The sequence below is a fragment of the Oncorhynchus mykiss genome, chromosome 3 (assembly GCF_057628025.1).
Source record: "Oncorhynchus mykiss isolate SJ-2025 chromosome 3, ASM5762802v1, whole genome shotgun sequence".
NCBI lineage: Eukaryota > Metazoa > Chordata > Actinopteri > Salmoniformes > Salmonidae > Oncorhynchus > Oncorhynchus mykiss.
In genome coordinates, this window is record NC_143024.1 from 23,112,738 (window position 1) to 23,139,808 (window position 27,071).

At 46.3% G+C, this 27,071-nt stretch overlaps 2 protein-coding genes across 4 annotated transcripts; one reads left to right on the forward strand and one right to left on the reverse strand.

Annotated features, from left to right (window-relative positions):
* Window positions 1–21,912, forward strand: LOC118936286 (uncharacterized). Of its 3 annotated transcripts, none has more exons than XM_036969103.2 (15): window positions 1–137; window positions 4,427–4,649; window positions 4,865–4,999; window positions 6,354–6,491; window positions 14,033–14,128; window positions 14,315–14,365; window positions 15,061–15,210; window positions 15,378–15,488; window positions 16,804–16,953; window positions 17,253–17,390; window positions 17,515–17,634; window positions 18,355–18,487; window positions 18,627–18,742; window positions 18,925–20,513; window positions 20,994–21,912. In XM_036969103.2, exons 1-15 carry the CDS (start codon window positions 118–120, stop codon window positions 21,202–21,204), a joined length of 3,381 nt encoding a protein of 1,126 aa, XP_036824998.1. In that variant the 5' UTR covers window positions 1–117; the 3' UTR covers window positions 21,205–21,912. The 3 variants fall into 3 exon arrangements, 2 of the variants coding, with proteins under 2 accessions (XP_036824998.1, XP_021445992.2); XR_016492840.1 differs by having other exon boundaries at window positions 32–137; window positions 18,355–18,429; XM_021590317.3 differs by lacking the exons at window positions 1–137; window positions 4,427–4,649; window positions 4,865–4,999; window positions 6,354–6,491 and adding an exon at window positions 6,928–7,020.
* LOC110509520 (lymphocyte activation gene 3 protein-like) lies at window positions 21,913–25,201 on the reverse strand. The gene is made up of 8 exons (XM_021590439.3): window positions 25,010–25,201; window positions 24,719–24,851; window positions 24,235–24,443; window positions 23,732–23,992; window positions 23,277–23,582; window positions 22,826–23,083; window positions 22,388–22,509; window positions 21,913–22,285 (listed from the first exon to the last, which is right to left on the reverse strand). The coding sequence occupies exons 1-8, from the start codon at window positions 25,053–25,055 to the stop codon at window positions 22,175–22,177; spliced, it is 1,446 nt and encodes a 481-aa protein (XP_021446114.2). The 5' UTR covers window positions 25,056–25,201; the 3' UTR covers window positions 21,913–22,174.
* Between the last annotated feature and the right edge of the window lie 1,870 nt (window positions 25,202–27,071).

Here is a 27,071-nt window from a genome sequence, read left to right on the forward strand (position 1 = left end):
AGTTAGAGGGCAGGGGTGCTAGAGAAAGGGAGGGAAGGAGGCAGGATAGGGAGGGACCGAATCAAAGACAGAAAGACGGAGAGCCAACAGAAACGAAAGATGACTGTCTGAATCAACATGGATCCAACCGAAGCCAGGTAATTAATTGACTTTATTTTATTACCGTAGAAGTAGACTTGTGAAGGCACTATCTGGGACATTGTATCTTTGATTATTACACTCAATCAATGCCTTGACAATCTGACGCTTCTTCTTTGTACAATAATCAGTACACTTATACTGTGTTGTAATGTGTTCGTTTTATGATGTGTGTTGATTTGAGGTTCCCCTCAGAACATCACCAACATGGCTGCTGTGTGTTGGCCTGGTGTCAACACAAATAGATGATTGTGTTTCAATGATACTTGAAGTCACCAGTATTAATGGATTTTTACTAGTGAGATATAGTGAATGTAAACAGCAAAGACTGTTTTTACTAGTGAGATATAGTGAATGTAAACAGGTGGTTGACATCTTGTCATGAGTGTCTGATTAAATCACTGAGGTCATGGAGCAGGCGTTTTGATGTTAGGCACTGTGGCGTGGATTGTGTGTGAATGTGTAAGAGAGACTATGTACGCTCTTTGAAAGCATGCAGTGCGTGTGTATCTTGTATCGTGTGTATTATTCACTGCTTTAAAGCTCTAGATTGGGGTTTCCCAAACTCAGTCCTGGCCCCCCCCATGCACGTTTTGGTTTTTGCCCACAGCTGACAATGAGTTGGTTATTTGAATCAGCTGTGTAGTGCTAAGGTAAAAACCAAAACATGCACTCAGGGAGAGCCCCAGGACCCAGTTTGGGAAACACTGCTCTAAATTACTGTAGGTTGATGTCTTTGGTGTGATGGATGTATGGCTGGGAACTCAAGGTACATTTTTGCTATGTAACCCAAAGCCCTTAGAGGACATACTGTAATTGGTGTATTTGGGTGAGGGTCAGGTATGTGTGAATTTGTGTAAGGTGTAGTTGTTTTTTAGGTTTCACCTTGGTCATACTGTAACTAAAGCTGAGAGCCCTGTGACTCTACCAGTGCCAGATTGAGGCTATTCCTGGCATCTGTTATTTCCCCCTTACTGCTAGCCTGCGTACCTGACAATGCATTCATCATTGCATAGAGGTAATCATTGTCATCATCATTATAGATTTTTGGCAAGATCATAACAGCTTGACTGAGGCAGAAACAAAGTGGTATTAAGGTCACAATACCTTGTCACTACATTGTGTTTCAATGGCCTGTAGTGGTTTACATTCTGCAGCCCATGTCTTGGTTTTATTTACTGTGCTCATGCTAAATGGGAGGTATCGATGTGTGTGTTTTGTTAGAAATGTAAGTTCCTCTGTCTTCTTAGTTCCTCAAGTTTCATTTCCCCTCATTGGACTTCCCCCTTTTGGTTCCTTGTTCATTTAAGTATCTAACCTTTATTTACCAGGTCAATCATTAAGAATACGTTCTCTTTTAAATGAACTACATAGTAATCCCATGTTCTGCCTAGTCTCCTTTCTACTACCGCCCTCCCTCCATCTCTCCCTCTGCATCTCTCCCTCTGCATCTCTCCCTCCATCTCTCCCTCTGCACCTCTCCCTCTGCATATCTCCCTCTGCACCTCTCCATCTCTCCCTCTGCATCTCTCCCTCTGCACCTCTCCCTCTCCATCTCTCGTTCTCCATCTCTCCCTCCATCTCTCCCTCTGCATCTCTCCCCCTGCATCTCTCCCTCTGCACCTCTCCCTCTGCACCTCTCCCTCTGCATCTCTCCCTCTGCACCTCTCCCTCTGCACCTCTCCCTCTGCATCTCTCCCTCTGCACCTCTCCCTCTGCATCTCTCCCTCTGCATCTCTCCCTCTGCACCTCTCCCTCTGCACCTCTCCCTCTGCATCTCTCCCTCCATCTCTCCCTCTGCATCTCTCCCTCCATCTCTCCCTCCATCTCTCCCTCCATCTCTCCCTCCATCTCTCCCTCTGCATCTCTCCCTCTGCATCTCTCCCTCTGAATCTCTCCCTCCATCTCTCCCTCTGCATCTCTCCCTCTGCTTCTCTCCCATCTCTCTCTGTGTCTCTCCCTCCCTCTCTCTGCGTCTCTCCCCCCATCTCTCCCTCTGCACCTCTCCCTCTGCATCTCTCCCTCTGCATCTCTCCCTCTGCACCTCTCCCTCTGCATCTCTCCCTCTGCATCTCTCCCTCTGCTTCTCTCCCATCTCTCTCTGTGTCTCTCCCTCCCTCTCTCTGCGTCTCTCCCCCCATCTCTCCCTCTGCACCTCTCCCTCTGCATCTCTCCCTCTGCACCTCTCCCTCTGCATCTCTCCCTCCATCTCTCCCTCTGCATCTCTCCCTCCATCTCTCCCTCCATCTCTCCCTCTGCATCTCTCCCTCTGCATCTCTCCCTCTGCATCTCTCCCTCCATCTCTCCCTCTGCATCTCTCCCTCTGCATCTCTCCCTCCATCTCTCCCTCTGCATCTCTCCCTCCATCTCTCCCTCTGCACCTCTCCCTCTGCATCTCTCCCTCTGCATCTCTCCCTCCATCTCTCCCTCTGCATCTCTCCCTCTGCATCTCTCCCTCATCTCTCCCTCCATCTCTCCCTCCATCTCTCCCTCCATCTCTCCCTCTGCATCTCTCCCTCCATCTCACCCTCCATCTCTCCCTCCATCTCTCCCTCTGCATCTCGCCCTCCATCTCTCCCTCTGCATCTCACTCTCCATCTCGCCCTCCATCTCTCCCTCTGCACCTCTCCCTCTGTCTCACCCTCTGTCTCTCCCTCTGCGTCTCTCCCTCCATCTCTCTCTCTGTGTCTCTCCCTCCATCTCTCTCTCTGTCTCTCCCTCCATCTCTCTCTCTGTGTCTCTCCCTCCATCTCTCTCTCTCTGTCTCTCCCTCCATCTCTCTCTCTCTGTGTCTCTCCCTCAATCTCTCTCTCTCTGCGTCTCTCCCTCCATCTCTCTCTCTGCGTCTCTCCCTCCGTCTCTCTCTCTGCGTCTCTCCCTCCGTCTCTCTCTCTGCGTCTCTCCCTCCGTCTCTCTCTCTGCGTCTCTCCCTCCGTCTCTCTCTCTGTGTCTCTCCCTCCGTCTCTCTCTCTGCGTCTCTCCCTCCGTCTCTCTCTCTGCGTCTCTCCCTCCGTCTCTCGCTGCATCTCTCCCTCCGTCTCTCTGTCTCTCCCTCCATCTCTCTGTCTCTCCCTCCATATCGCTCTGTCTCTCCCTCCATCTCTCTGTGTCTCTCCCTCCATCTCTCTGTGTCTCTCCCTCCATCTCTCTGTGTCTCTCCCTCATCTCTCTCTCTGTGTCTCTCCCTCCATCTCTCCCTCTGCTTCTCTCCCATCTCTCTCTGTGTCTCTCCCTCCATCTCTCTCTCTGCGTCTCTCCCTCTGCACCTCTCCCTCTGCATATCTCCCTCTGCATCTCTCCCTCCATCTCTCCCTCCATTTCTCCCTCTGCATCTCTCCCTCCATCTCTCCCTCTGCATCTCTCCCTCCATCTCTCCCTCCATCTCTCCCTCCATCTCTCCCTCTGCATCTCTCCCTCCATCTCACCCTCCATCTCTCCCTCTGCACCTCTCCCTCTGTCTCACCCTCTGTCTCTCCCTCTGCGTCTCTCCCTCCATCTCTCTCTCTGTGTCTCACCCTCTGTCTCTCCCCCTGCTTCTCTCCCTCCATCTCTCTCTCTCTGTGTCTCTCCCTCCATCTCTCTCTCTGTGTCTCCCTCCATCTCTCTCTCTCTGTGTCTCTCCCTCCATCTCTCTCTCTTTCTGTGTCTCTCCCTCCGTCTCTCTCTCTGTGTATCTCCCTCCATCTCTCTCTGTGTGTCTCTCCCTCCTTCTCTCTCTCTGCGTCTCTCCCTCCGTCTCTGCGTCTCTCCCTCCGTCTCTCTCTCTGCGTCTCTCCCTCCATCTCTCTCTGCGTCTCTCCCTCCGTCTCTCTCTCTGCATCTCTCCCTCCGTCTCTCTGTCTCTCCCTCCATCTCTCTGTCTCTCCCTCCATCTCTCTCTGTCTCTCCCTCCATCTCTCTGTCTCTCCCTCCATCTCTCTGTGTCTCTCCCTCCATCTCTCTGTGTCTCTCCCTCCATCTCTCTGTGTCTCTCCCTCCATCTCTCTGTCTCTCCCTCCATCTCTCCCATCTCTCTCTGTGTCTCTCCCTCCATCTCTCTCTCTGCGTCTCTCCCTCCATCTCTCCCTCTGCTTCTCTCCATCTCCCTCTGTGTCTCTCCCTCCATATCTCTCTGTGTCTCTCCCTCCATCTCTCTCTCTGCGTCTCTCCCTCCATCTCTCCCTCTGCTTCTCTCCATATCTCTCTGTGTCTCTCCCTCCATATCTCTCTGTGTCTCTCCCTCCATCTCTCCATCTGTAGGCCCCAAGCATTAGGCCAACATTGTGTTTATGCTCTCTTATCTCTTCAGCCTTTCCTCAAAAGAAACAACGTCTTTCAATGAAGGAAGGGGAGGTGATGTGACTCAGCCAGAGGAAGTGGTGGAGCAGTGGAGGAATGGAGGAGAGGAAGAGAGACAGAGGGAGGTGGAGAGAGAGGCGGGCGTGACAGATGGACTAACTCTGGCTGCAGAGACAACTACCAACCACAGGGTGTCAGCAGACCAACGCAGATTCAATACTGTGGGATACCATGTGAGTGCTATGAACTTCAGCTTCTGTTTGTAGATGCAGGATCAGTTTGAAATCATCCCTAAACTTGAGGCCCCCATGACACTTAATCTACATCCTGAAGACAAATGCTAGAAACTTCACCCAGCCAACCAGAAGGCTATGTGTACTTCCTAATATTCAAGCTACCACAACAAACACATACTGTATATTGACATTATATTCTCCATCATTTTCAGAGGAAGCTGAAGCATAAAGTGGTGGCAGACTATACCACGGTGAGTAAGGGAGCGTCTGGAAGTTTCAAACCCCGAGCAGCACTGAGACAGGTCCTGTTCAGCCAGGGAGCGACTGACAAGAGCCCCATGCCTGAGGTACTTTCCTCCCATGCACTTAACTTGTCCTCTACACACATGAATACACCCTGACACGCACATGTACAGACACGCACAGCCAGTGCCACTGTCCACATACTTACTGAAAATAGGAATTCGGCAAATGTACACTCCAATTGTTCACTCAAGCATATCTGCTATGAGCCCATTTCTAACTAAATTTGATGATAACGGTGGAGGTGGCGGTGGTGTGTATACAGTTGAAGTCGGAAGTTTACATACACTTAGGTTGGAGTCATTAAAATTTGTTTTTCAACCACTCCACAAATTTCTTGTTAACAAACTCTAGTTTTGGCAAGTCGGTTAGGACATCTACTTTGTGCATGACACAAGTAATTTTTCCAACAATTGTTTACAGACAGATTATTTCACTGATAATTCACTGTATCACAATTCCAGTGTGTCACAAGTTTACATACACCAAGTTGACCGTATCTTTAAACAGCTTGGAGAATTCCTGAAAATGATGTCATGGCTTTAGAAGCTTCTGATAGGCTAATTGACATCATTTGAGTTTATTGGAGGTGTACCTGTGGATGTATTTCAAGGCCTACCTTCAAACTCAGTGCCTCTTTTCTTGATATCATGGGAAAATCAAAAGAAATCAGCCAAGACCTCAGAAAAATAAATTGTAGTCTGGTTCATCCTTGGGAGCAATTTCCAAACGCCTGAAGGTACCACATTCATCTGTACAAACAATAGTACGCAAGTATAAACACCATGGGACGACCACAGCTGTCATACCACTGTTCTGTCTCCTAGAGATGAATGTACTTGGTGTTTATACTTGCGTACTATTGTTTGTACAGATGAACATGGTACCTTCAAGCGTTTTAAAATTGTTCAAGGAAGAACCAAACTCTTCAATTTCTTTTTCTGAGGTCTTGACTGATTTCTTTTGATTTTCCCATGATGTCAAGCAAAGAGGCACTGAGTTTGAAGGTTGGCTTTGAAATTCATCCACAGGTACACCTCCAACTGACTCAAATTATGTCAATTAGCCTATCAGAAGCTTCTAAAGCCAATTTCCCAAGCTGTTTAAAGGCACAGTCAACTTAGTGTATGTAAACTTGTGACCAACTGGAATTGTGATACAGTGAAATAATCTGTCTGTTAACAAATGTTGGAAAAATGACTTGTGTCATGCACAAAGTAGATGTCCTAACTAACTTGCCAAAACTATAGTTTGTTAACAAGAAATTTGTGAAGTGGTTGAAAATCAAGTTTTACTGACTCCAACCTAAGTGTATGTAAACTTCCAACTTCAACTGTATATATATATATATATATATCCCTCTTTCGCACACTCGCTCTCTCTCTTTCTCTCTGTCAGGGCGCAGGGCAGTTGGATGCTCTGAAGCGGACTCTGGAGGCGTTCCCAGTACCAGTGTGTCTGAACTGGAGCTTGGGGGGGGAGAGGACAGGAGCCACACTGGAGAACAACTGGACTGATATAGTACACAATCACTCGGTAACCAGATTTACCTACTGATCAATGCAAGTCATGATAGGCATATTATCTAGTTAATACAGAGCCTCGCAAAGTATTCACCCCCCCTTGGAATTTGTCCTATTTTGTTGCATTACAACCTGCCATTTAAATGGATTTTTATTTGGATTTCATGTAATGGACATACACAAAATAGTTCAAAATGGTGAAGTGAAATTATTTATTTTTTTATTTTTTTATTATAAAAATAAAAACCGGAAAAGTGGTGCATTCGTATGTATCCACCCCCTTCGCTTTGAAGCCCCTAAATAAGATCTGGTGCAAACAATTACCTTCAGAAGTCACATAATTTGTTAGATTGCACACAGGTGGACTTTATTTAAGTGTCACATGATCTGTCACATGATCTCAGTATATATACACCTGTTCTGAAAGGCCCCAGATTTTGCAACACCACCAAGCAAGGGGCATCACCAAGCAAGCAGCATCACCAAGCAAGCGGCACCACCAAGCCAACAGCACTATGAAGAACAAGGATCTCTCCAAACAGGTCAGGGACAAAGTACAGATCAGGGTTGAGTTATAAAAATATATCAGAAACTTTGAACATCTCACGGAGCACCATTAAAACCATTATTAAAAATAAAAAGAATATGGCACAACAACAAACCTGCCAAGTGAGGGCCACCCACCAAAACTCGCAGACCAGGCAAGGAGGGCATTAAACAGAGAGGCAACAAAGACACCAAAGATAACCCTAAAGGAGCTTCAAAGCTCCACAGCGGAGATTGGAGTATCTGTCCATAGGACCAATTTAAGCCGTATACTCCACAGAACTGGGCTTTATGGAAGAGTTGCCAGAAAAAAATAAGCAAAGATGTTTGGTGTTCGCCAAAAGGCATTTGGAAACGCACAAACCTATGGGAGAAGGTACTCTGGTCAGAGCTGCTAAAGCAACACTTGGGTGGTTTAAAGGGAAACATTTAAATCTCTTGGAATGGCCTAGTCAAAGCCCAGACCGCAATCCAATTGAGAATCTCTGGTATGACTTAAAGATTGCTGTACATCAGCGGAACCCATCCAACTTGAAGGAGCTGGAGCAGTTTTTCCTTGAAGGATGGGCAAAAATCCTAGTGGCTAGATGTGCCAAGCTTATAGAGACATACCCCAAGAGACTTGAAGCTGTAATTGCTGCAAAAAGTGGCTCTACGAAGCTCTACGAAGTGTTGACTTGGGGGGTGAAGTGTTGTGCACACTCAAGTTTTCAGTTTTTTGGTCTGATTTCTTGTTTGTTTCACAATAAAAAATATTTTGCAACTTCAAAGTGGTAGGCATGTTCTGTAAATCAAATGATACAAACCCCCCCAAAAATATATTTTAATTCCAGGTTGTAAGGCAACAAAATAGGAAAAATGCCACGGGGGGGTGAATACTTTCGCAAGCAACTGAATGAATGATCCCTCCGTACCTTTTACAACATATCTCTTTCTCCCACCCTCTCTCTCTCTCTCTCTCTCTCTCTCTCTCCCTACCTTTTACAACATATCTCTTTCTCCCACCCCCTCTCTTCCTACCTTTACAACATATCTCTTTTTCCCACCCTCTCTCTCTCTCTCTCTCCCCCTACCTTTTACAACATATCTCTTTCTCCCACCCCCTCTCTTCCTACCTTTACAACATATCTCTTTCTCCCACCCCCTCTCTCTCTCTCTCTCTTCCTACCTTTACAACATATCTCTTTCTCCCACCCTCTCTCTCTCTCCCTACCTTTTACAACATATCGCTTTCTCCCACCCCCTCTCTCTCTCCCTACCTTTTACAACATATCTCTTTCTCCCACCCCCTCTCTCTCTCCCTACCTTTTACAACATATCTCTTTCTCCCACCCTCTCTCTCTCTCCCTACCTTTTACAACATATCTCTTTCTCCCACCCTCTCTCTCCCTACCTTTTACAACATATCTCTTTCTCCCACCCCCTCTCTTCCTACCTTTACAACATATCTCTTTCTCCCACCCCCTCTCTCTCTCTCTCTCTTCCTACCTTTACAACATATCTCTTTCTCCCACCCTCTCTCTCTCTCTCCCTACCTTTTACAACATATCTTTCTCCCACCCTCTCTCTCCCTCTCCCTACCTTTTACAACATATCTCTCTCCCTATCTTTTACAACATATCTTTCTCCCACCCCCTCTATCTCACCCTACCTTTTACAACATATCTCTCTCTCCCACCCCCTCTATCTCTCTCCCTACCTTTACAACATATCTCTTTCTCCCACCCCCACCCCCCTCTCTCTCTCCCTACCTTTTACAACATATCTCTCTCCCACCCCCTCTATCTCTCTCCCTACCTTTTACAACATATCTCTTTCTCCCACCCCCACCCCCTCTCTCTCTCCCTACCTTTTACAACATATCTCTCTCCCACCCCCTCTCTTCCTACCTTTACAACATATCTCTTTTTCCCACCCTCTCTCTCTCTCTCTCTCTCTCTCTCTCTCTCTCTCTCTCTCTCTCCCCCTACCTTTTACAACATATCTCTCTCCCACCCCCTCTATCTCTCTCCCTACCTTTTACAACATATCTCTTTCTCCCACCCCCACCCCCCTCTCTCTCTCCCTACCTTTTACAACATATCTCTCTCTCCCACCCCCTCTATCTCTCTCCCTACCTTTTACAACATATCTCTTTCTCACACCCTCTCTCTCTCTCCCTACCTTTTACAACATATCTCTTTCTCCCACCCTCTCTCTCCCTCCCTACCTTTTACAACATATCTCTTTCTCCCACTCTCTCTCCCTACCTTTTACAACATATCTTTCTCCCACCCTCTCTCTCTCTCTCCCTACCTTTTACAACATATCTCTTTCTCCCACCCTCTCTCTCCCTACCTTTTACAACATATCTCTCTCTCCCACCCTCTCTCTCTCTCTCCCTACCTTTTACAACATATCTTTCTCCCACCCTCTCTCTCCCTCTCCCTACCTTTTACAACATATCTCTCTCCCTACCTTTACAACATATCTCTTTCTCCCACCCCCACCCCCCTCTCTCTCTCCCTACCTTTTACAACATATCTCTCTCCCACCCCCTCTATCTCTCTCCCTACCTTTTACAACATATCTCTTTCTCCCACCCCCACCCCCCTCTCTCTCTCCCTACCTTTTACAACATATCTCTCTCCCACCCCCTCTCTTCCTACCTTTACAACATATCTCTTTCTCCCACCCCCTCTCTCTCTCTCTCTCTTCCTACCTTTACAACATATCTCTTTCTCCCACCCTCTCTCTCTCTCCCTACCTTTTACAACATATCGCTTTCTCCCACCCCCTCTCTCTCTCCCTACCTTTTACAACATATATCTTTCTCCCACCCCCTCTCTCTCTCCCTACCTTTACAACATATCTCTTTCTCCCACCCCCTCTATCTCACCCTACCTTTTACAACATATCTCTTTCTCCCACCCTCTCTCTCTCTCCCTACCTTTTACAACATATCTCTTTCTCCCACCCCCTCTCTTCCTACCTTTACAACATATCTCTTTCACCCACCCTCTCTCTCTCTCCCTACCTTTTACAACATATCTCTCTCTCCCACCCCCTCTATCTCTCTCCCTACCTTTACAACATATATCTTTCTCCCACCCCCACCCCCTCTATCTCTCTCCCTACCTTTTACAACATATCTCTTTCTCACACCCTCTCTCTCTCTCCCTACCTTTTACAACATATCTCTTTCTCCCACTCTCTCTCCCTACCTTTTACAACATATCTTTCTCCCACCCTCTCTCTCTCTCTCCCTACCTTTTACAACATATCTCTTTCTCCCACCCTCTCTCTCCCTACCTTTTACAACATATCTCTCTCTCCCCCTACCTTTTACAACATATCTTTCTCCCACCCTCTCTCTCCCTCTCCCTACCTTTTACAACATATCTCTCTCCCTATCTTTTACAACATATCTTTCTCCCACCCTCTCTCTCCCTCCCTTTTACAACATATCTCTCTCTCCCACCCTCTCTCTCTCTCCCTACCTTTTACAACATATCTCTCTCCCTACCTTTTACAACATATCTCTTTCTCCCATCCTCTCTCTCCCTACCTTTACAACATATCTCTTTCTCCCACCCTCTCTATCTCTCCCTACCTTTTACAACATATCTCTCCTCCCTACCTTTACAACATATCTCTTTCTCCCACCCCCTCTATCTCTCTCCCTACCTTTACAACATATCTCTTTCTCCCACCCCCACCCCCCTCTCTCTCTCCCTACCTTTTACAACATATCTCTCTCCCACCCCCTCTATCTCTCTCCCTACCTTTTACAACATATCTCTTTCTCCCACCCCCACCCCCCTCTCTCTCTCCCTACCTTTTACAACATATCTCTCTCCCACCCCCTCTATCTCTCTCCCTACCTTTTACAACATATCTCTTTCTCCCACCCTCTCTCTCCCTACCTTTTACAACATATCTCTTTCTCCCACCCTCTCTCTCCCTACCTTTTACAACATATCTCTTTCTCCCACCCTCTCTCTCCCTACCTTTTACAACATATCTCTCTCTCCCACCCTCTGTCTCTCTCTCCCTACCTTTTACAACATATCTTTCTCCCACCCTCTCTCTCCCTCTCCCTACCTTTTACAACATATCTCTCTCCCTATCTTTTACAACATATCTTTCTCCCACCCCCTCTATCTCACCCTACCTTTTACAACATATCTCTCTCTCCCACCCCCTCTATCTCTCTCCCTACCTTTTACAACATATCTCTTTCTCCCACCCCCACCCCCCTCTCTCTCTCCCTACCTTTTACAACATATCTCTCTCCCACCCCTCTCTCCTACCTTACAACATATCTCTTTTTCCCACCCTCTCTCTCTCTCTCTCTCTCTCTCTCTCTCCCCCTACCTTTTACAACATATCTCTCTCTCCCACCCCCTCTATCTCTCTCCCTACCTTTTACAACATATCTCTTTCTCCCACCCCCACCCCCCTCTCTCTCTCCCTACCTTTTACAACATATCTCTCTCTCCCACCCCCTCTATCTCTCTCCCTACCTTTTACAACCATATCTCTTTCTCACACCCTCTCTCTCTCCCTACCTTTTACAACATATCTCTTTCTCCCACCCTCTCTCTCCCTCCCTACCTTTTACAACATATCTCTTTCTCCTCTCTCTCTCCCTACCTTTTACAACATATCTTTCTCCCACCCTCTCTCTCTCTCTCCCTACCTTTTACAACATATCTCTTTCTCCCACCCTCTCTCTCCCTACCTTTTACAACATATCTCTCTCTCCCACCCTCTCTCTCTCTCCCTACCTTTCACACATATCTTTCTCCACCCTCTCTCTCCCTCTCCCTACCTTTACAACATATCTCTCCCTATCTTTTAAAACATATCTTTCTCCCACCTCCTCTATCTCACCCTACCCTTTTTACAACATATCTCTCTCTCCCACCCTCTCTCTCTCCCTACCTTTTACAACATATCTTTCTCCCACCCTCTCTCTCTCTCTCCCTACCTTTTACAACATATCTCTTTCTCCCACCCTCTCTCTCCCTACCTTTTACAACATATCTCTCTCTCCCACCCTCTCTCTCTCTCTCTCCCTACCTTTTACAACATATCTTTCTCCCACCCTCTCTCTCCCTCTCCCTACCTTTTACAACATATCTCTCTCCCTACCTTTACAACATATCTCTCTCCCACCCCCTCTATCTCTCTCCCTACCTTTTACAACATATCTCTTTCTCCCACCCCCACCCCCCTCTCTCTCTCCCTACCTTTTACAACATATCTCTCTCCCACCCCCTCTCTTCCTACCTTTACAACATATCTCTTTCTCCCACCCCCTCTCTCTCTCTCTCTTCCTACCTTTACAACATATCTCTTTCTCCCACCCTCTCTCTCTCTCCCTACCTTTTACAACATATCGCTTTCTCCCACCCCCTCTCTCTCTCCCTACCTTTTACAACATATCTCTTTCTCCCACCCCCTCTCTCTCTCCCTACCTTTACAACATATCTCTTTCTCCCACCCCCTCTATCTCACCCTACCTTTTACAACATATCTCTTTCTCCCACCCTCTCTCTCTCTCCCTACCTTTTACAACATATCTCTTTCTCCCACCCCCTCTCTTCCTACCTTTACAACATATCTCTTTCACCCACCCTCTCTCTCTCTCTCCCTACCTTTTACAACATATCTCTCTCTCCCACCCCCTCTATCTCTCTCCCTACCTTTACAACATATTTCTTTCTCCCACCCCCACCCCCTCTATCTCTCTCCCTACCTTTTACAACATATCTCTTTCTCACACCCTCTCTCTCTCTCCCTACCTTTTACAACATATCTCTTTCTCCCACCCTCTCTCTCCCTACCTTTTACAACATATCTCTCTCTCCCACCCTCTCTCTCTCTCCCCCTACCTTTTACAACATATCTTTCTCCCACCCTCTCTCTCCCTCTCCCTACCTTTTACAACATATCTCTCTCCCTATCTTTTACAACATATCTTTCTCCCACCCTCTCTCTCCCTCCCTTTTACAACATATCTCTCTCTCCCACCCTCTCTCTCTCTCCCTACCTTTTACAACATATCTCTCTCTCCCTACCTTTACAACATATCTCTTTCTCCCACCCCCTCTATCTCTCTCCCTACCTTTACAACATATCTCTTTCTCCCACCCCCACCCCCCTCTCTCTCTCCCTACCTTTTACAACATATCTCTCTCCCACCCCCTCTATCTCTCTCCCTACCTTTTACAACATATCTCTTTCTCCCACCCCCACCCCCCTCTCTCTCTCCCTACCTTTTACAACATATCTCTCTCCCACCCCCTCTATCTCTCTCCCTACCTTTTACAACATATCTCTTTCTCCCACCCTCTCTCTCCCTACCTTTTACAACATAATCTATTTCTCCCACTCTCTCCCTACTTTTTACAACATATCTTTCTCCCACCCTCTCTCTCTCCCTACCTTTTACAACATATCTCTTTCTCCCTACCTTTTACAACATATCTCTTTCTCCCACCCTCTCTCTCTCCCTACCTTTTACAACATATCTCTTTCTCCCACCCTCTCTCTCCCTACCTTTTACAACATATCTCTTTCTCCTACCCTCTCTATCTCTCCCTACCTTTTACAACATATCTCTTTCTCCCACCCTCTCTCTCTCCCTACTTTTTACAACACATCTCTTTCTCTCACCCTCCCTTTCTCTCCCTACCTTTTACAACATATCTCTCTCTACCTACCTTTTACAACATATCTCTTTCTCCCACCCCCCCCTCTATCTCTCCCTACCTTTTACAACATATCTCTTTCTCCTACCCTCTATCTCTCCCTACCTTTTACAACATATCTCTTTCTCCTACCCTCTCTATCTCTCCCTACCTTTTACAACATATCTCTTTCTCCCACACTCTCTATCTCTCCCTACCTTTTACAACATATCTCTTTCTCCCACCCTCTCTCTCTTTTACAACACCTCTCTCTCCTCTCTCTCTCTCTCTCTCTCTCTCTCTCTCTCTCTCTCTCTCTCTCTCTGATCAGATGATGTGTAAGACCCAGAGGCACCAACAGGAGGTGCTGTGGGAGTTGGTCCATACTGAGCTCACCTACATCAACAAGCTCACTGTTGTCACTGACGTAAGTCAGACAGACACCCTGCTCTCATTACTGAAAATGTATCAATGTCTTTCAGTGATGTGTCCATAACAACCATGGGCTATTCATAATAGAAATATGATAATAGCTACTGTTATCTGTATAGCATATTTTATTGCAATGTCATTTTTCAATGTCCGTGTTTGTTTGGGTCATTATGTTTCTCAGTTGGTGATGGCAGCTCTTACCAACCTGCACCAGCATGGATTCCTCTTAGAGGTCAGTCTATATGAGCTGGGTTCTCATTCACAGGGTTTTCTGCAGGGGACATTTTCTCTAGAACTCACTCTCTGGTCTTTGGGCCTATCTGTGTTTCCCGGCTGACCACTCAAATAGATGTGTTGCAATGAACTAAGCATGTGCTTTTGAGCTGGATCTTGCATGATCTGACTGGGTTCAGGTGTGTGTGTGTTTTCATGAATGACTTTGACTTTTGGTTGAATTTAAAACCAGTACGCATTTCAAGGGGGGGCCCTTGGGCCTAGTTGAAACCGGCTGCTGTAGTACAACATACTGTACATACAGTACATACTGCTGAGCCGACATACTAACACACTGAGAACATCTGCTCTATCTGACACAGAACACACCAGGGCAGATGGAACATTCAGCTCAATAACAGAATGTTAGATAATTCCGCTGAGAATGTGGAAAGTATCTGAGAATGTGGGGGAGTGAGTTCTGCAGAGTTCTTCAGCTAGACACTGCAGCTTTGTCAAACAATTTCCCTCTTCATCTTTTTTTATCACAAAAGGTCTACAACTATCATATCTTTTTATTGACTTTAGACAAACACAAATTTCAACACAATGGCATTGACACTTCCAAAAAATCAGAGGTGTGGGGTTGATTGTAGGTTCAAAATCAAGAAAGCAGTATCATCACCCTCTTTTTCCTGTCCCTCTCTTCCGCAGGTGGCACCTGAGAGCCTCTTCTCCAACCTTCCCTCCATCCTCAGCGCCCACCGGCTCTTCTGGCAGGAAGTGATGTATCCCATGTTACAGGAAGTCCGCAGGACGGGGAAGCCCTTTGACCCCCTGGGGTTAGAGGCAGGATGCCTGCAGGTACAGTACTGACTGTCAATCAGATTTAGTATCAGGTTCACATATGGGATGAAAGTATGAGGGTCAAACGGGGGTGAAAGGAAGGAATGGAAACACGGGTCATGGGTTTAAAACATGTTTGTTTACAGCAATCTTTGTCTAATCCCATCCCCACCCTCTGTCTGTAGTTCCCTGAGCGTTTCTCCACCTATCTGCACTACTGTTGTAAGGAGGAGAGCACCGTGGACATTACGAGCAAACTGACAGACACCAACCTGCACTTCCACACCTACTTAATGGTGAGTTAAACACGCACACACAAACACATTTTTTATACTTTATTTGAATCCACAAATCATAATTCATATAAACATCTCAGGACAAGGATATCTGGACACATAGGGAAACAGATAGCCCCTTCTTCTTCACACAGAAAGGCTGTCCATGACTGCTGACACAGAGCAGTACCTCGCTATCAGCTTTGTCTTATGAGGCCTGCTATCTGAAGTCCAGGTACTGTCAGCCTGTGAACATGGCAGAGACTACCCAATATCACCGTAGCAAGCATGCACTGTTATGAGGCTGTTCAGGAGTGACATGAGGGGCTGGTATTTAAGCAGCTTGTCAGAAAAGGACTGCTCCATGTAGTAGTCCAATGAGCAGCCCACCTCCAGAATCAGCCCCTCCCTCTGGCCTCCCCCACAACAACAATATCTGGCTTATTCAGCAGACAAGAAAACACATGATCATCAACATCAAACCAGGCTCCTCTTCAAAGAGAATGTTTGTGTATGTTCAGTTGGTGACTCCACTTGTCTCACCTCCGTAGCCACCAGGTCAACAAGGCGGTCATGTCTAGGTCATGTCTCAGTATGAACAGAAACCATTAACAACATGTGCAACAGACTCCTTTACGTTTACCTCAGGGTGGAAAACACAGAAGGGATCATGGTTTGCAGGGTCCAGAGAGCTAGGTTGTATTTTGTTGGTAGAACTTGCCTTAACAGTAAAGGTGAGAATGTCCTTGAGAATAGCAGCATTATGGTACATGGAATGGGACACACACACACACCACTTCATACACAAGCCCCCTTCTTGTTTACATATTGCATGCACACCCTTTCACTCTCACCCAAAGTCACTCTGCGTCACACACATGGTTCTCCAAACTACCCTTCATTACGGTAACACAGTCTGGAACATCAGTGAATTGAGTCATAGCATCCACAGAACTTCTTCTGTTATTGATCATGTTCTAGTGGTTTTGATGATCACCATATCCAGGCCTTCTGTTATTAGTAATATCCTGAAGGCCAAACACTTGTACCACCAACGCTCTGACCTAATGACTCAGAGCCTAGCCTGCACATTGTCTTCTTAAAGATTAGAACGTGTTTTGGGCTGTTTTTTGCTGTCTAAGCACTTTTACAGCTTGTTCAAAGAATCTCCAATATGAGTTTTTCAAGCCTTTGAATTTGTCCAGTACCATGTAGCAATAATATTTCATACACAGTAACAACACTGTATTTACATGAGTTCTACCGAGGCCATAACTTTGGGTATAAGGTCTAGAGACTCTACTAGAAGATATAATGTTATTCTCTGTGTCCATAGTGGGTGGAGACACACCCCCAGTGTGAGCGGATGCGTCTGGGAGACATGCAGGCCAAACCCATCCAGAGGATCACCAAGTACCCCCTGCTGCTGAAGGCTGTCCTCAAGACCACCCAGGCTCCCCACACTCAGCACACACTCAGGGGCATGGTGAGTGAAGAGCTGTCCTTTTCAATCAAGGCCTTTTTATTCAGTTTGTCAGGCCTGAGGCTGATCATGTTCATTAGAAAAGGAAGTTGCGCGTTCCAGCGCCATTTTCTTACTAGCTAATTGCCTCTACTAGTAATAGATGAAAAGGCAAATTAAGGAAATCTCTCTGTCCCACACACACACACACACACACTCCTTCACTCTGTTTCTCTCTCTCTCACTCTCTCTCTCACTCATTCTCTTTTTTTCTCTATCTCTCTCTTTCTATCTATCTCTCCCTATCCCTCTCTCTCCTCCAGTTGGCTTGTGTTAATGGGTTTCTGGACAGCATCAATGACTACTTGAGGCTTAAGGATGATGAGCAGGCCCTCTCGCTTTCCGCCCAGAAGATAGAGGGATATGACGTGATGGAGGGGATGAATGAGGAAATCGACAAGGTGAAAGAGAGAAGAAAAACCTTTCTAGGAACAGGATAGGAAACTACACCAACCCTAGAAAACAATATATATACTGTAATGTGTGATGCAGACAGTGAGTAGTCAATGTTGATGTCATCCACAGCATGTCAGAGAGTTCTGCAGTTTTGATTTGACGTGCCCTGTCAGAGGGGTGGGTCCTGGTGTCATACGCAAGCTGCTATTGGAGGAGACCCTGAAGATCAGAGGAAGGAAGGATCACAAGGTAGGTTGAGTGACAGAATCTAACTCTGTTCCATTGAAACATTGACTTCCATGTAGAGGATTCTTCCTAAAATTATCATCTCATTAGCACGGACTTTGATGATAACTATGACTATAACTTTGATGTACTTACTACGACTGTGATATGTGGTTGTCTCACCTTGCTATCTTAAGATGAATGCACTAGGCCTCCCGGGTGGCGCAGTGGTTAAGGGCGCTGTACTGCAGCGCCAGCTGTGCCATCAGAGTCCCTGGCTTCGCGCCCAGCCGCGACCGGGAGGTCCTTGGGGCGACGCACAATTGGCCTAGCGTCGCTTGGTCGGTAGGGATGTCCTCATCGCGCACCAGCGACTCCTGTGGCGGGCCGGGCGCAGTGCGCGCTAACCATGTGTCGGTGTAGCCTCCGACACATTGGTGCGGCTGGCTTCCGGGTTGGATGTGTTAAGAAGCAGTGCGGCTGGTTGGGTTGTGTATCGGAGGACGCATGACATTCAACCTTCGTCTCTCCCGAGCCCGTACGGGAGTTGTAGCGATGAGACAAGATACTACAACAATTGGATACCACAAAAATTGGGGAGAAAAAGGGGTAAAAATTCAACAAAAAAAAAGATGAATGCACTAACTGTAAGTTGCTCTGGATACGAGCATCTGCTAAATGACTAACATGTAAAATATAGATGTCATGTTTCTTTGGGCTTGTTGCTACTGTTATGTGGTGAAGCTGGAGGTGACAGCCCTGCTCTTCTCTGACGTGCTGCTGGTGACCAAGGTCCAGAAGAAGGCAGAGAGACTGAAGGTAGTTCGCCCCCCACTGGCCCTGGATAGAACACACTGTGACACACTCAAAGATGGCTGTGAGTACAGTCATTGACCATACAGTACATATCCTAGAAGTGGGAAGAGGAAACGTTGCTCTGTCTCTTGCTACAGAGACCAGTTGTAGAGTTTTAAATGACAGTTCTCTCTTTATCTCTCCCTCTCTCCATCTCCCAGGTTCGTTTGTGGTGGTGGAGGTGAGTGTTCTGGGCTGTGCGGCAAATGTCTACACCTTTTCCACCTCCAGCCCAGAGAGCTGCTCTACATGGATCTTCACCATCCACAAGGCACAGGTAAACAGACAGAAAAATACTGACTAAAATGGTAATGACATGATTTATTGTAGTTACCTTTTGGTCTCTTTGGTATTAAATCAATGAATGAATGATTAAATGCACAATGTACATATTGTGTAACATACAGTGATATCGATGCTCTACTCTTATCCCTCTTTCTTTCTTCCATTCATTGACAGGAAACACTGCAGGGCCTGAGAGAGACAGAGGCCAGCAGACGACTGCAGACCAAACAGAGAGACCTACAGCTACAGGAACAAGCCACACCCCCTACAGAGCCCAAGATTACCATTGTAGATCAGCTTCCTGACCAATCAGAAGCACAAATCCCTTTTTCTTTGGAGGTGAAACCTGTTGAGGAACTTCTCATCCAATCAGTGAATGGGACATTGGTGTCCATAGCAACAGAAGCGGAACAACCAACTCAGGAACCAGTGCTCTATAAAGATGAAATGTTGCCAGGACAACCACGCAAGCTCAGTGACATTCATAACCAATCATTTGCAGGCGGGGTAATGAAAAAGGGGCAAGGAGGTGGCAGGGTCATGGATGAGGTTATGATGTCAGAGGCAAGGGTGAGCGAGATTGGAGACATCAACCAATGGGAGGAGGGGATTGAGTCCAGGGGGATAAAAGAACGAAGGGTGACCTGGACCCATTCCAGACCGTCTAACTCTCTACCTCGAGTGGCAACAGAAACCTTTCAACCCAAACCCAACGGGCCGCACAACCTGTTGCTAGGCGGATATCCTAACATAGATCACGACATAGACTACCCACGACACCAATCCAGCACTTTCCCACTTTCTCCATGCAGGGAAAACAATGAAAAGGTTTCTATCACTATTAGTCCAATGGAATCCCAAGGATTTCTCTCACAGGGAGGACGAGCCACATCCACACGGAGGAATTCTGTCCCCCAGTCAGTGGAGCAACAAGCCATGAGGAACTCGTGGCTCACCCAATCAGGAGAGGAGGCTTTAGTGGAATCACGGAGGTTTTCTCGGAAGCTGAATTCACCACGGTTACGCAGGAGAAGGCCAATAAACATTGAGCAGACTGCTGCCCCTCAGATGTCACAAAGTGGATCTGACAGCTCTGGGATGGCCCAGTCTGAACCACACACAAACTCTTCCTCCAACTCTGATTCAGACTGCAACCAGAAACTCAGGGGTTCCTACCAACACAACTCAGGTTCCTCCGGACAGAGCTCTGACTCTCACCTGGTGCTCAAGCTGGGGTCCTTGAAGATGAACGGAGGGGTGTTCTGGGACATGCCTGCAGAGAGAGAGTCCTCCCCAGAGCCCCACGCTTTCTCTAGGCCAGAGCTGCCTAAAGCCATCCCAGAAGAAAAAGAAAACACCCCAAAAAGCACTAAGTTGAAGACCCAGAGGAGCACGTCCATACCAGATATCAGCTTCCAAGGAGGATATAATTCTCTTCTGACCTCAGCCAAGCCCTCCAACGCGCGAATAGCCCACTCTCCCCCTCCTGGGTTGGATCCATACTTGCACCCCTCCCCTCTGGAGAGCATTTTGAACCGGGCCAAGGAGAGAAGAAAGGACAGAGGGAGAAGAGAGGGACAGGGGAAATCTCCAACCTTCAGAACATGGGCTCTTCCTCCTTCTCCGTCTTTCTCCACCACTCCGTCCCAGTCGCCCAGTGAAGGGGATAGAGAGACTGAGTGGGAAGAGGTGGAGCTGGTCAGACGGCTGGCCCCCAGATGGATAGAGGAGAGGGTGGACGGAGATGAGGAGAAGAAGAGCAGGTGAGTTTTACGTCAAAACTCAGTTGGAAATCAAATAATAAAAGGTCTTGAAAGTATGCATGATCAGTTTGAAGATTCATCTATTGAAATGACTCAGTCAGGTAGGTGTGGGTGGCTGATGACCACTATGGAACAGTTTTATTCTGGGTTATTTTATCACTCTACCTACTGGGCTGATTACCATGTAGTGTAGGATCACTATGTTCAAATCGTTATTCTTGGAAGTTGCATTTACTGTCATAACCATGACATGCCACCCGTAACCATGGTTCATGCCATGACAACCACGTCATCATAACCAATCTAGCCTGATCACCAGATTGGTGTTCACTTTAGCCAACTACTTTGTTAATGTCACGCCAAACATTCCAGTGAACAACATGGAAGTAGACTAAAGCAGAAACAAATCTTGTGACTAAGCTATTTGCAATCCAACAAGTTTATCTCCATTGTAAAAGTTTTTTTTCCCCTCTCTTCTAGCCCCGCCTTCCCTGATGGCACCAGCGTTGATTGGGCAGGCTGGTGCTTTGAAGCCGATGAGGTCCTGGATCAGCTGACCCCAGAGGACAGTTGCGTTGGGGTTGATGAGGAGTGGTGGGAAGCGGCTGAGGTGGGGCTCAGCCAAACTTTGACCTTGAGAGACTTCCAGCGAATCGGCACGCATGAGGACGGGACGATTAGTCAGGTGTAGTTCTGCATAGGGTACTGGGAGTCCTTCATTCTCCAAGACTTTATCTGCACTTTATGGGGAATAATATGTCATTTGAGATTTTCACTGTGCCGGAGTAGACATATAACAACGTGATACTTTTCCACAGCAAGATGTTGATTGAGTGAGCTGATTGACACCAAATGTTGAATTTCAGTTTGTTGCATGGAATGTTTGTGAGTGATTTGGAGTTTGTGATTATGAGTCTGAGTGAACATCAGAATCATTTTCTTCAACCTGCATAATATTGTTAGAGCTACAGATGTAGGATCTTCATTTGATCCCTCTTTTGTTGCTGAGGTTTTTCCTGCAACGCTGGAAATGCAGATAAGCTTTGTGATTTACATAAATGTACTGAAAACCCACACCAACACATGGTTATATTAACAATATTGCACTTTTCATGTAGCCTACTTTTGGCTGATCAAGCAACATTATGGACTAATTGTTCAAATCCTGTTGCTGTAGCATTATTAAGATCCTACATCTGTAGACGCCTGTACTGTCTTATACACGTGTACTTTTTTGATGTTTTGTCAGTTAAGTGAAATGCTCTACATACTGCACATACATGTTTCATTGAACTTAATTTGAGTTGTTAATTTATAAGAGTAACTGCATATTTGGTATTGTGACCCATTGGGGAGATTCATACTGATACATTGTAATAAAGAGAGAGATTTAAACCAATGAAGTGTTTAGATAATTTTATTCTCAGTCATTATATTACAAAAGTCTAATAGGTGGTTAAGGTGCCGGTAGTGAAAAATAAGGCATACATATACAAAATCAGTCACATTTCAAATAAAAGATCAATCACATTTGTTTTGGTGAAAATATGAAAGAAACTGCTACAATTGTCTGCACTGAATTAATATGTACAAATACCACAATCTCCCAACTGATCGTAGACATGTCAAATGATTTCGAAAGTCATATTGCAGAGACTCCTCTATTTGGAGATCTCATCTTCTTTCACTCTGTTCCTCTCTCTGTCCTCTCTCTCATTAGCAATGGTGTGAACAATGGTCTCCAGGGCAGGGTACTGCAGGATCAGCTTGCGCTGTAGAGGAGATTAAATTACTATTACATAAACCTTTTAAAAACGTATTTTCCATGTCAACGTGGATTTAAGGACAACACACACAGCTGTAGTTGAACGTACCCTCCGATAGTTCCTGTACATCTGCACCAAGACCAACAGCAGCACCAAGAGGAAGAAACCCAGGCCGGCTACCATGGCAACATTACTGGAAGAACCTGTCTCTTTATCTCCCATCAGACCACCTGATCAACCAAGACAGAACAAGGATAGATTCTAGATTACATCTGAGTAATTTAGCAGAAGCTCTTATCCAGAGCAACTTACAGGAGCAATTAGAGCACATCCACAGATTTTTCACCTAGTCGGCTTGGGGATTCAAACGAGCCACCTTTCGGTTACTGGCACAACGCTCTTAACTGCTAGGCCACCTTCCGCCCCTGTGTCTAATTATGACAAATGTTATACATCTTGCTGATATTTGTTGTATTTTAATTGTGTCTGCATCTACCTAGATCCATGCAAATAGACAGTGAATCAAAGTAGGCAGATAGGACTTACTCATCAGATGTAGGTGGTATGTCACGCTCCCTAGAACTCCTTTTTTCCCGTGGAATCGACAAGCCCATTCGCCAGAGTTCCTGTCTGTCACTCTGTTGATCCCCAGGACCCTCCCTGTCTGGACGGAGCTCTCTGATTGGGTGCCATTGAGGTCATAGGTCACTCGGACCCACTCGTATTCAGTGACCTCGCTGGCGTTGCTGAGGTGACAGGTCAGTGAGACTGGGGCCTTCTGGGTAGATGGTGAGTTGCTGAGCACTGATTAGATAGAACACACAGGATCGTCATTAGCATTGTGATTGCTAATTCTAAAGCACCATTTGCACATCTCATCTCAAACATTTACCTTCAATGCTTGCCATTTTGCAGAAAGGGACAACTCACATTAGGCATTGAAATGAGGAGACTGCTACAATATCATACCATCATCCATTATTTATGCCTGGCTCACCTTGGGCAGTCACCAACTGCATCTCCTTGGTCACCCGGCGCCCCTCCACTGTCCCTGAGCACCTGTACCTGCCCCCGTCGCCCTGCCCCACTTGCCCCACACCCACAGACCTGTCCCAGGGAGGGAGGGATAGCAGGGAGGTCAGGTTGAAGGAGGGAGGGAGTGGGAGAGCAGAGCCAGAGATGTCCAGTCTCTCCCAGGCTGTGTCTGATGGGGTGAGTCCAGTGGAGAACATACAGGGGAGGGTGACAGCAGACCCCACTTCAGCATACATCTTGGCACTGGCACTGGAGGGGTTAACGATACCTGAGCGAGAGAAGAGACGGGGGAAAACGATGGATAGGAGAGAAGGGAGGAAGACATAGAAAACTTAATATTAACCGTCTTCAATATATCAGCTGCATTTGAATGTTTTATTCCTTCCAAACATGACATCACCGTGTCTGAGCCCTCACCTCTCACTGTCAGGGCCGTGGTGGCCTTCCCTTGTTTCCTCCCTTTATGCACTACACAGCTCCAGTTACCCATCATGCCTGCAGATGCCTTGCTCTCCAAAACACTCGCCTGGTTCTTTGAAAGGACGTAATCTGCACTGTCAGGGTAAACTCGCTTCTCGTTGAGCATCCAGCTCACTGTCGCCTCCTGTGGCCATGGAGAGACACTGCAAGTGATTGTCATTTTGTTGCCCTCCACTGGAGCAGGTGGGGAGATGGATACTGTGAAAGAAAGACATGGGTAAGTAAGAGCAATGAGATGTTAATCATATTCACAGGTTTATGATATGTGTGACTGTATGATAAACAGCAGATAAATATAGTTATACCTTGTTATTACAGCATGTAAATATCACTTTAAAATGATGCAAATATCACTTTAAAATGACTGTAAATATCACTGAAAGTTCATTTAATTTTCCACACAGTATTTCATATAAGTTACTGTTATTTTAGCCCCTTACCTTTGATGACCCTGAGGAGGATCCTCTTAGAGAGGATTTTCTCGCCGTCCTGCACCATGCAGGTGTACTTCCCGCTGTCCTCCTCCCTCACCTCCTTTATGTACAGGCTGTAGTCACCAGATCCAACCTCTGAATGGGGGCATCGAACACGCTGGGCAGCTCCTATTCCCCAGTGCTCCAGTCCACTCTTTCCCTTTCTCCATACTGTCCTGAGAGAGAGGAAGAGACGCTAAGTTTCAAACATGACACTTGTATTGTGCAGACATACGGATCAATGGCAATGCATTGCTATGCTCTCCTATAGAACACTTTCAATACAGAAAAATGTATTAAGGGAACTAGAGAAAGAAAGACCAGGATAGAGAAAGATAAAAAGGGAATCTTTGAGGATATTGGAGTCACAGAGGTAGACAGAGAGGATGAGAGAGATGGATAGGGAGAAGGAGAGCATGAAAGACATGGACCGAGAGAAAGGCAGTCGTACCCCTCAAGGTCCTTGCTCCAGAGGACGATGGCTGCAGAGGCGGAGGGAGAGCGACAAGTGCAGGGTAACACTGCCTGGGACCCTGCCTCTGCGAACATCTCAGTATACTCAGACAGACACTGACACCGACCCCCTGAACAAATACACATACTGTCTGAATAAACACACATACCCAATCCTCCATCCGTAAGTACATATCAACGCATGTTATAACATTTCTTTAAATCAGTTTAAATTGCAACACATTTTCATTACAAAAACAATGACTACAGATCATCTGTAAGATCTCACCTGTCACTAACAGGGATGTTCCCAAGAGAAGGAGAAACTGCCACATGGTCTCTTCTTTTCTCCTTCCTTCTGAAGTTTTGATCAACAGATTGTTGTTGCAAAACTAGCTTAGTATCTGTGTCCCTCTTTGATCTCTTGCTGTCGTGTGTGTTTCTGTCAATTGGGTCTGGGTATATAAAGGCCTGTAGGTGTGAGTTGTGGGAAGAGGGAGGTGCCTAAGCAGGTAGTCCCTCTCCTGGCCATGTGACATGAGCAACGAGACGGTCTTTGTTGCGGTTTGTGTCAGTCTCACTGACGCAACATGGAAAATGTCAGACAGCCACACAAACAGGGAATCCTACATGCTCCCTTCCACGGATTCTCTCTCTCTCTCTCTCTCTCTCTCTCTCTCTCTGTCCCCCTCCCTCTCTCGCTCTCTCTCCCCCTCCCTCTCTCTCTCTCTCTCCCTCCCCTCTCTCTCTTTCTCTCTCCCTCCCTGTCCCCCTCTCTCTCTCTTTCCCTCCCCCTCATCTCTCTCTCTCTCGCTCTCTCTCTCTCTTTTTCTCTCTCTTTCTCTCTCCCCCTCCACCCCTCCTTTCTCTCTCTCTCTTTCCCTCCCTCCCTCTCTCTCTCTCTCTCTCTCTCTCTCTCTCTCTCTCTCTCTCTCTCTCTCTCTCTCTCTCTCTCTCCCCCATCTCTCTCTCTCTCTCTCTCCCCCCCTCTCTCTGCTCAAGTTACCTTACTGGTACACAGTGGTATAAAAAACACTGTATTACAAAAGATTCATCATATCATCAGAAACATGCAGTACTGTAATACACAGTATTTATATATTTATGTATTTATACTCAGTGGAACTTACAGGAAGTACAGGGTTGCCAAAAGTGTGCACAGTCTAACCACTGTATCCTTCCACATTGATCAACATGCAGTTCTCACTGCTGTAAGTTACCAGCTCACCAGCATACATGGGAGGACAGGGCCGGTTCCAGTAATGCAAGTCATTGAATGGTGGTTGGCTTTGTTTTGATGGAGAATACATGATGATGATGATGATAGTGACTTCCATCTCCCTTTACGTCTCTCTCTTTCTCGCTCTCTGCCTCAGTCATACAGGGCTATTCTGAAGTTTAGGGACAGTATTTGAGTTTATAGCATCAGGTTCCCATCATACCACCTACACTGCTCTATAGTTTCAGACACAGTCAGTCAGTCAGTCAGACAGACAGACGTTAGGCGGATGGGTGGATGGATGGATGGATGGATAGTTAGATAGATAGTTGAAATCGGAAGTTTACATACACTTAGGTTGGATTCATTTAAACTTGTTTTTAAACCACTTCACACATTTCTTGTTAACAAACTATAGTTTTGGCAAGTTGGTTAGGACATCTACTTTGTGCATGACACAAGTAATTTTTCCATCAATTGTTAACAGACAGATTATTTAACTTTTAATTCACTGTATCACAATTCCAGTGAGTCAGAAGTTTACATACACTAAGTTGACTGTGCTTTTAAACAGTTTGGAAAATTCCTGAAAATGATGTCATGGCTTTAGAAGCTTCTGTGAGGCTAATTGACATCATTTGAGTCAATTGGAGGTGTACCTGTGGATGTATTTCGAGGCCTACCTTCAAACACAGTGCCTCTTTTCATGGGGAAATCTCCACAAGTCTGGTTCATCCTTGGGAGCAATTTCCAAACGCCTGAAGGTACCGCGTTCATCTGTACAAACAATAGTATGCAAATATAAACACCATGGGACCACGCAGCCGTCATACCACTCATCTTCTAGAGATTAACATACTTTGGTGCGACAAATGCAAATCAATCCCAGAACAACAGAAAAGGACCTTGTGAAGATGCTGGAGGAAAAAGGTACAAAAGTATCTATATCCACAGTAAAGCAAGCTGAAGAAAACCATCCCAACCGTGTCCCAATGGCAGCATCATGTTGTGGGGGTACTTTGCTGCAGGAGGGACTGGTGCACTTCACAAAATAGATGACATCATGAGGCGGGAAAATTATGTGGATATATTGAAACAACATCTCAAGACATCAGTCAGGAAGTTAAAGCTT

Excerpts from the sequence above, each read along its gene's own strand:
- LOC110509520 (XM_021590439.3), bottom strand. The coding sequence starts at position 25,055 with ATGTGGCAGTTTCTCCTTCTCTTGGGAACATCCCTGTTAGTGACAG. Across the intron at positions 23,993-24,234 it reads CCTCCTCAGGGTCATCAAAG|TATCCATCTCCCCACCTGCT; the intron begins GTAAGGGGCTAA and ends TTTCTTTCACAG. Across the intron at positions 23,583-23,731 it reads CACGGCCCTGACAGTGAGAG|GTATCGTTAACCCCTCCAGT; the intron begins GTGAGGGCTCAG and ends TCTCTCGCTCAG.
- LOC118936286 (XM_036969103.2), top strand. The coding sequence starts at position 118 with ATGGATCCAACCGAAGCCAG. Across the intron at positions 15,211-15,377 it reads TAGAGGCAGGATGCCTGCAG|TTCCCTGAGCGTTTCTCCAC; the intron begins GTACAGTACTGA and ends CTCTGTCTGTAG. Across the intron at positions 17,391-17,514 it reads TGAATGAGGAAATCGACAAG|CATGTCAGAGAGTTCTGCAG; the intron begins GTGAAAGAGAGA and ends TGTCATCCACAG.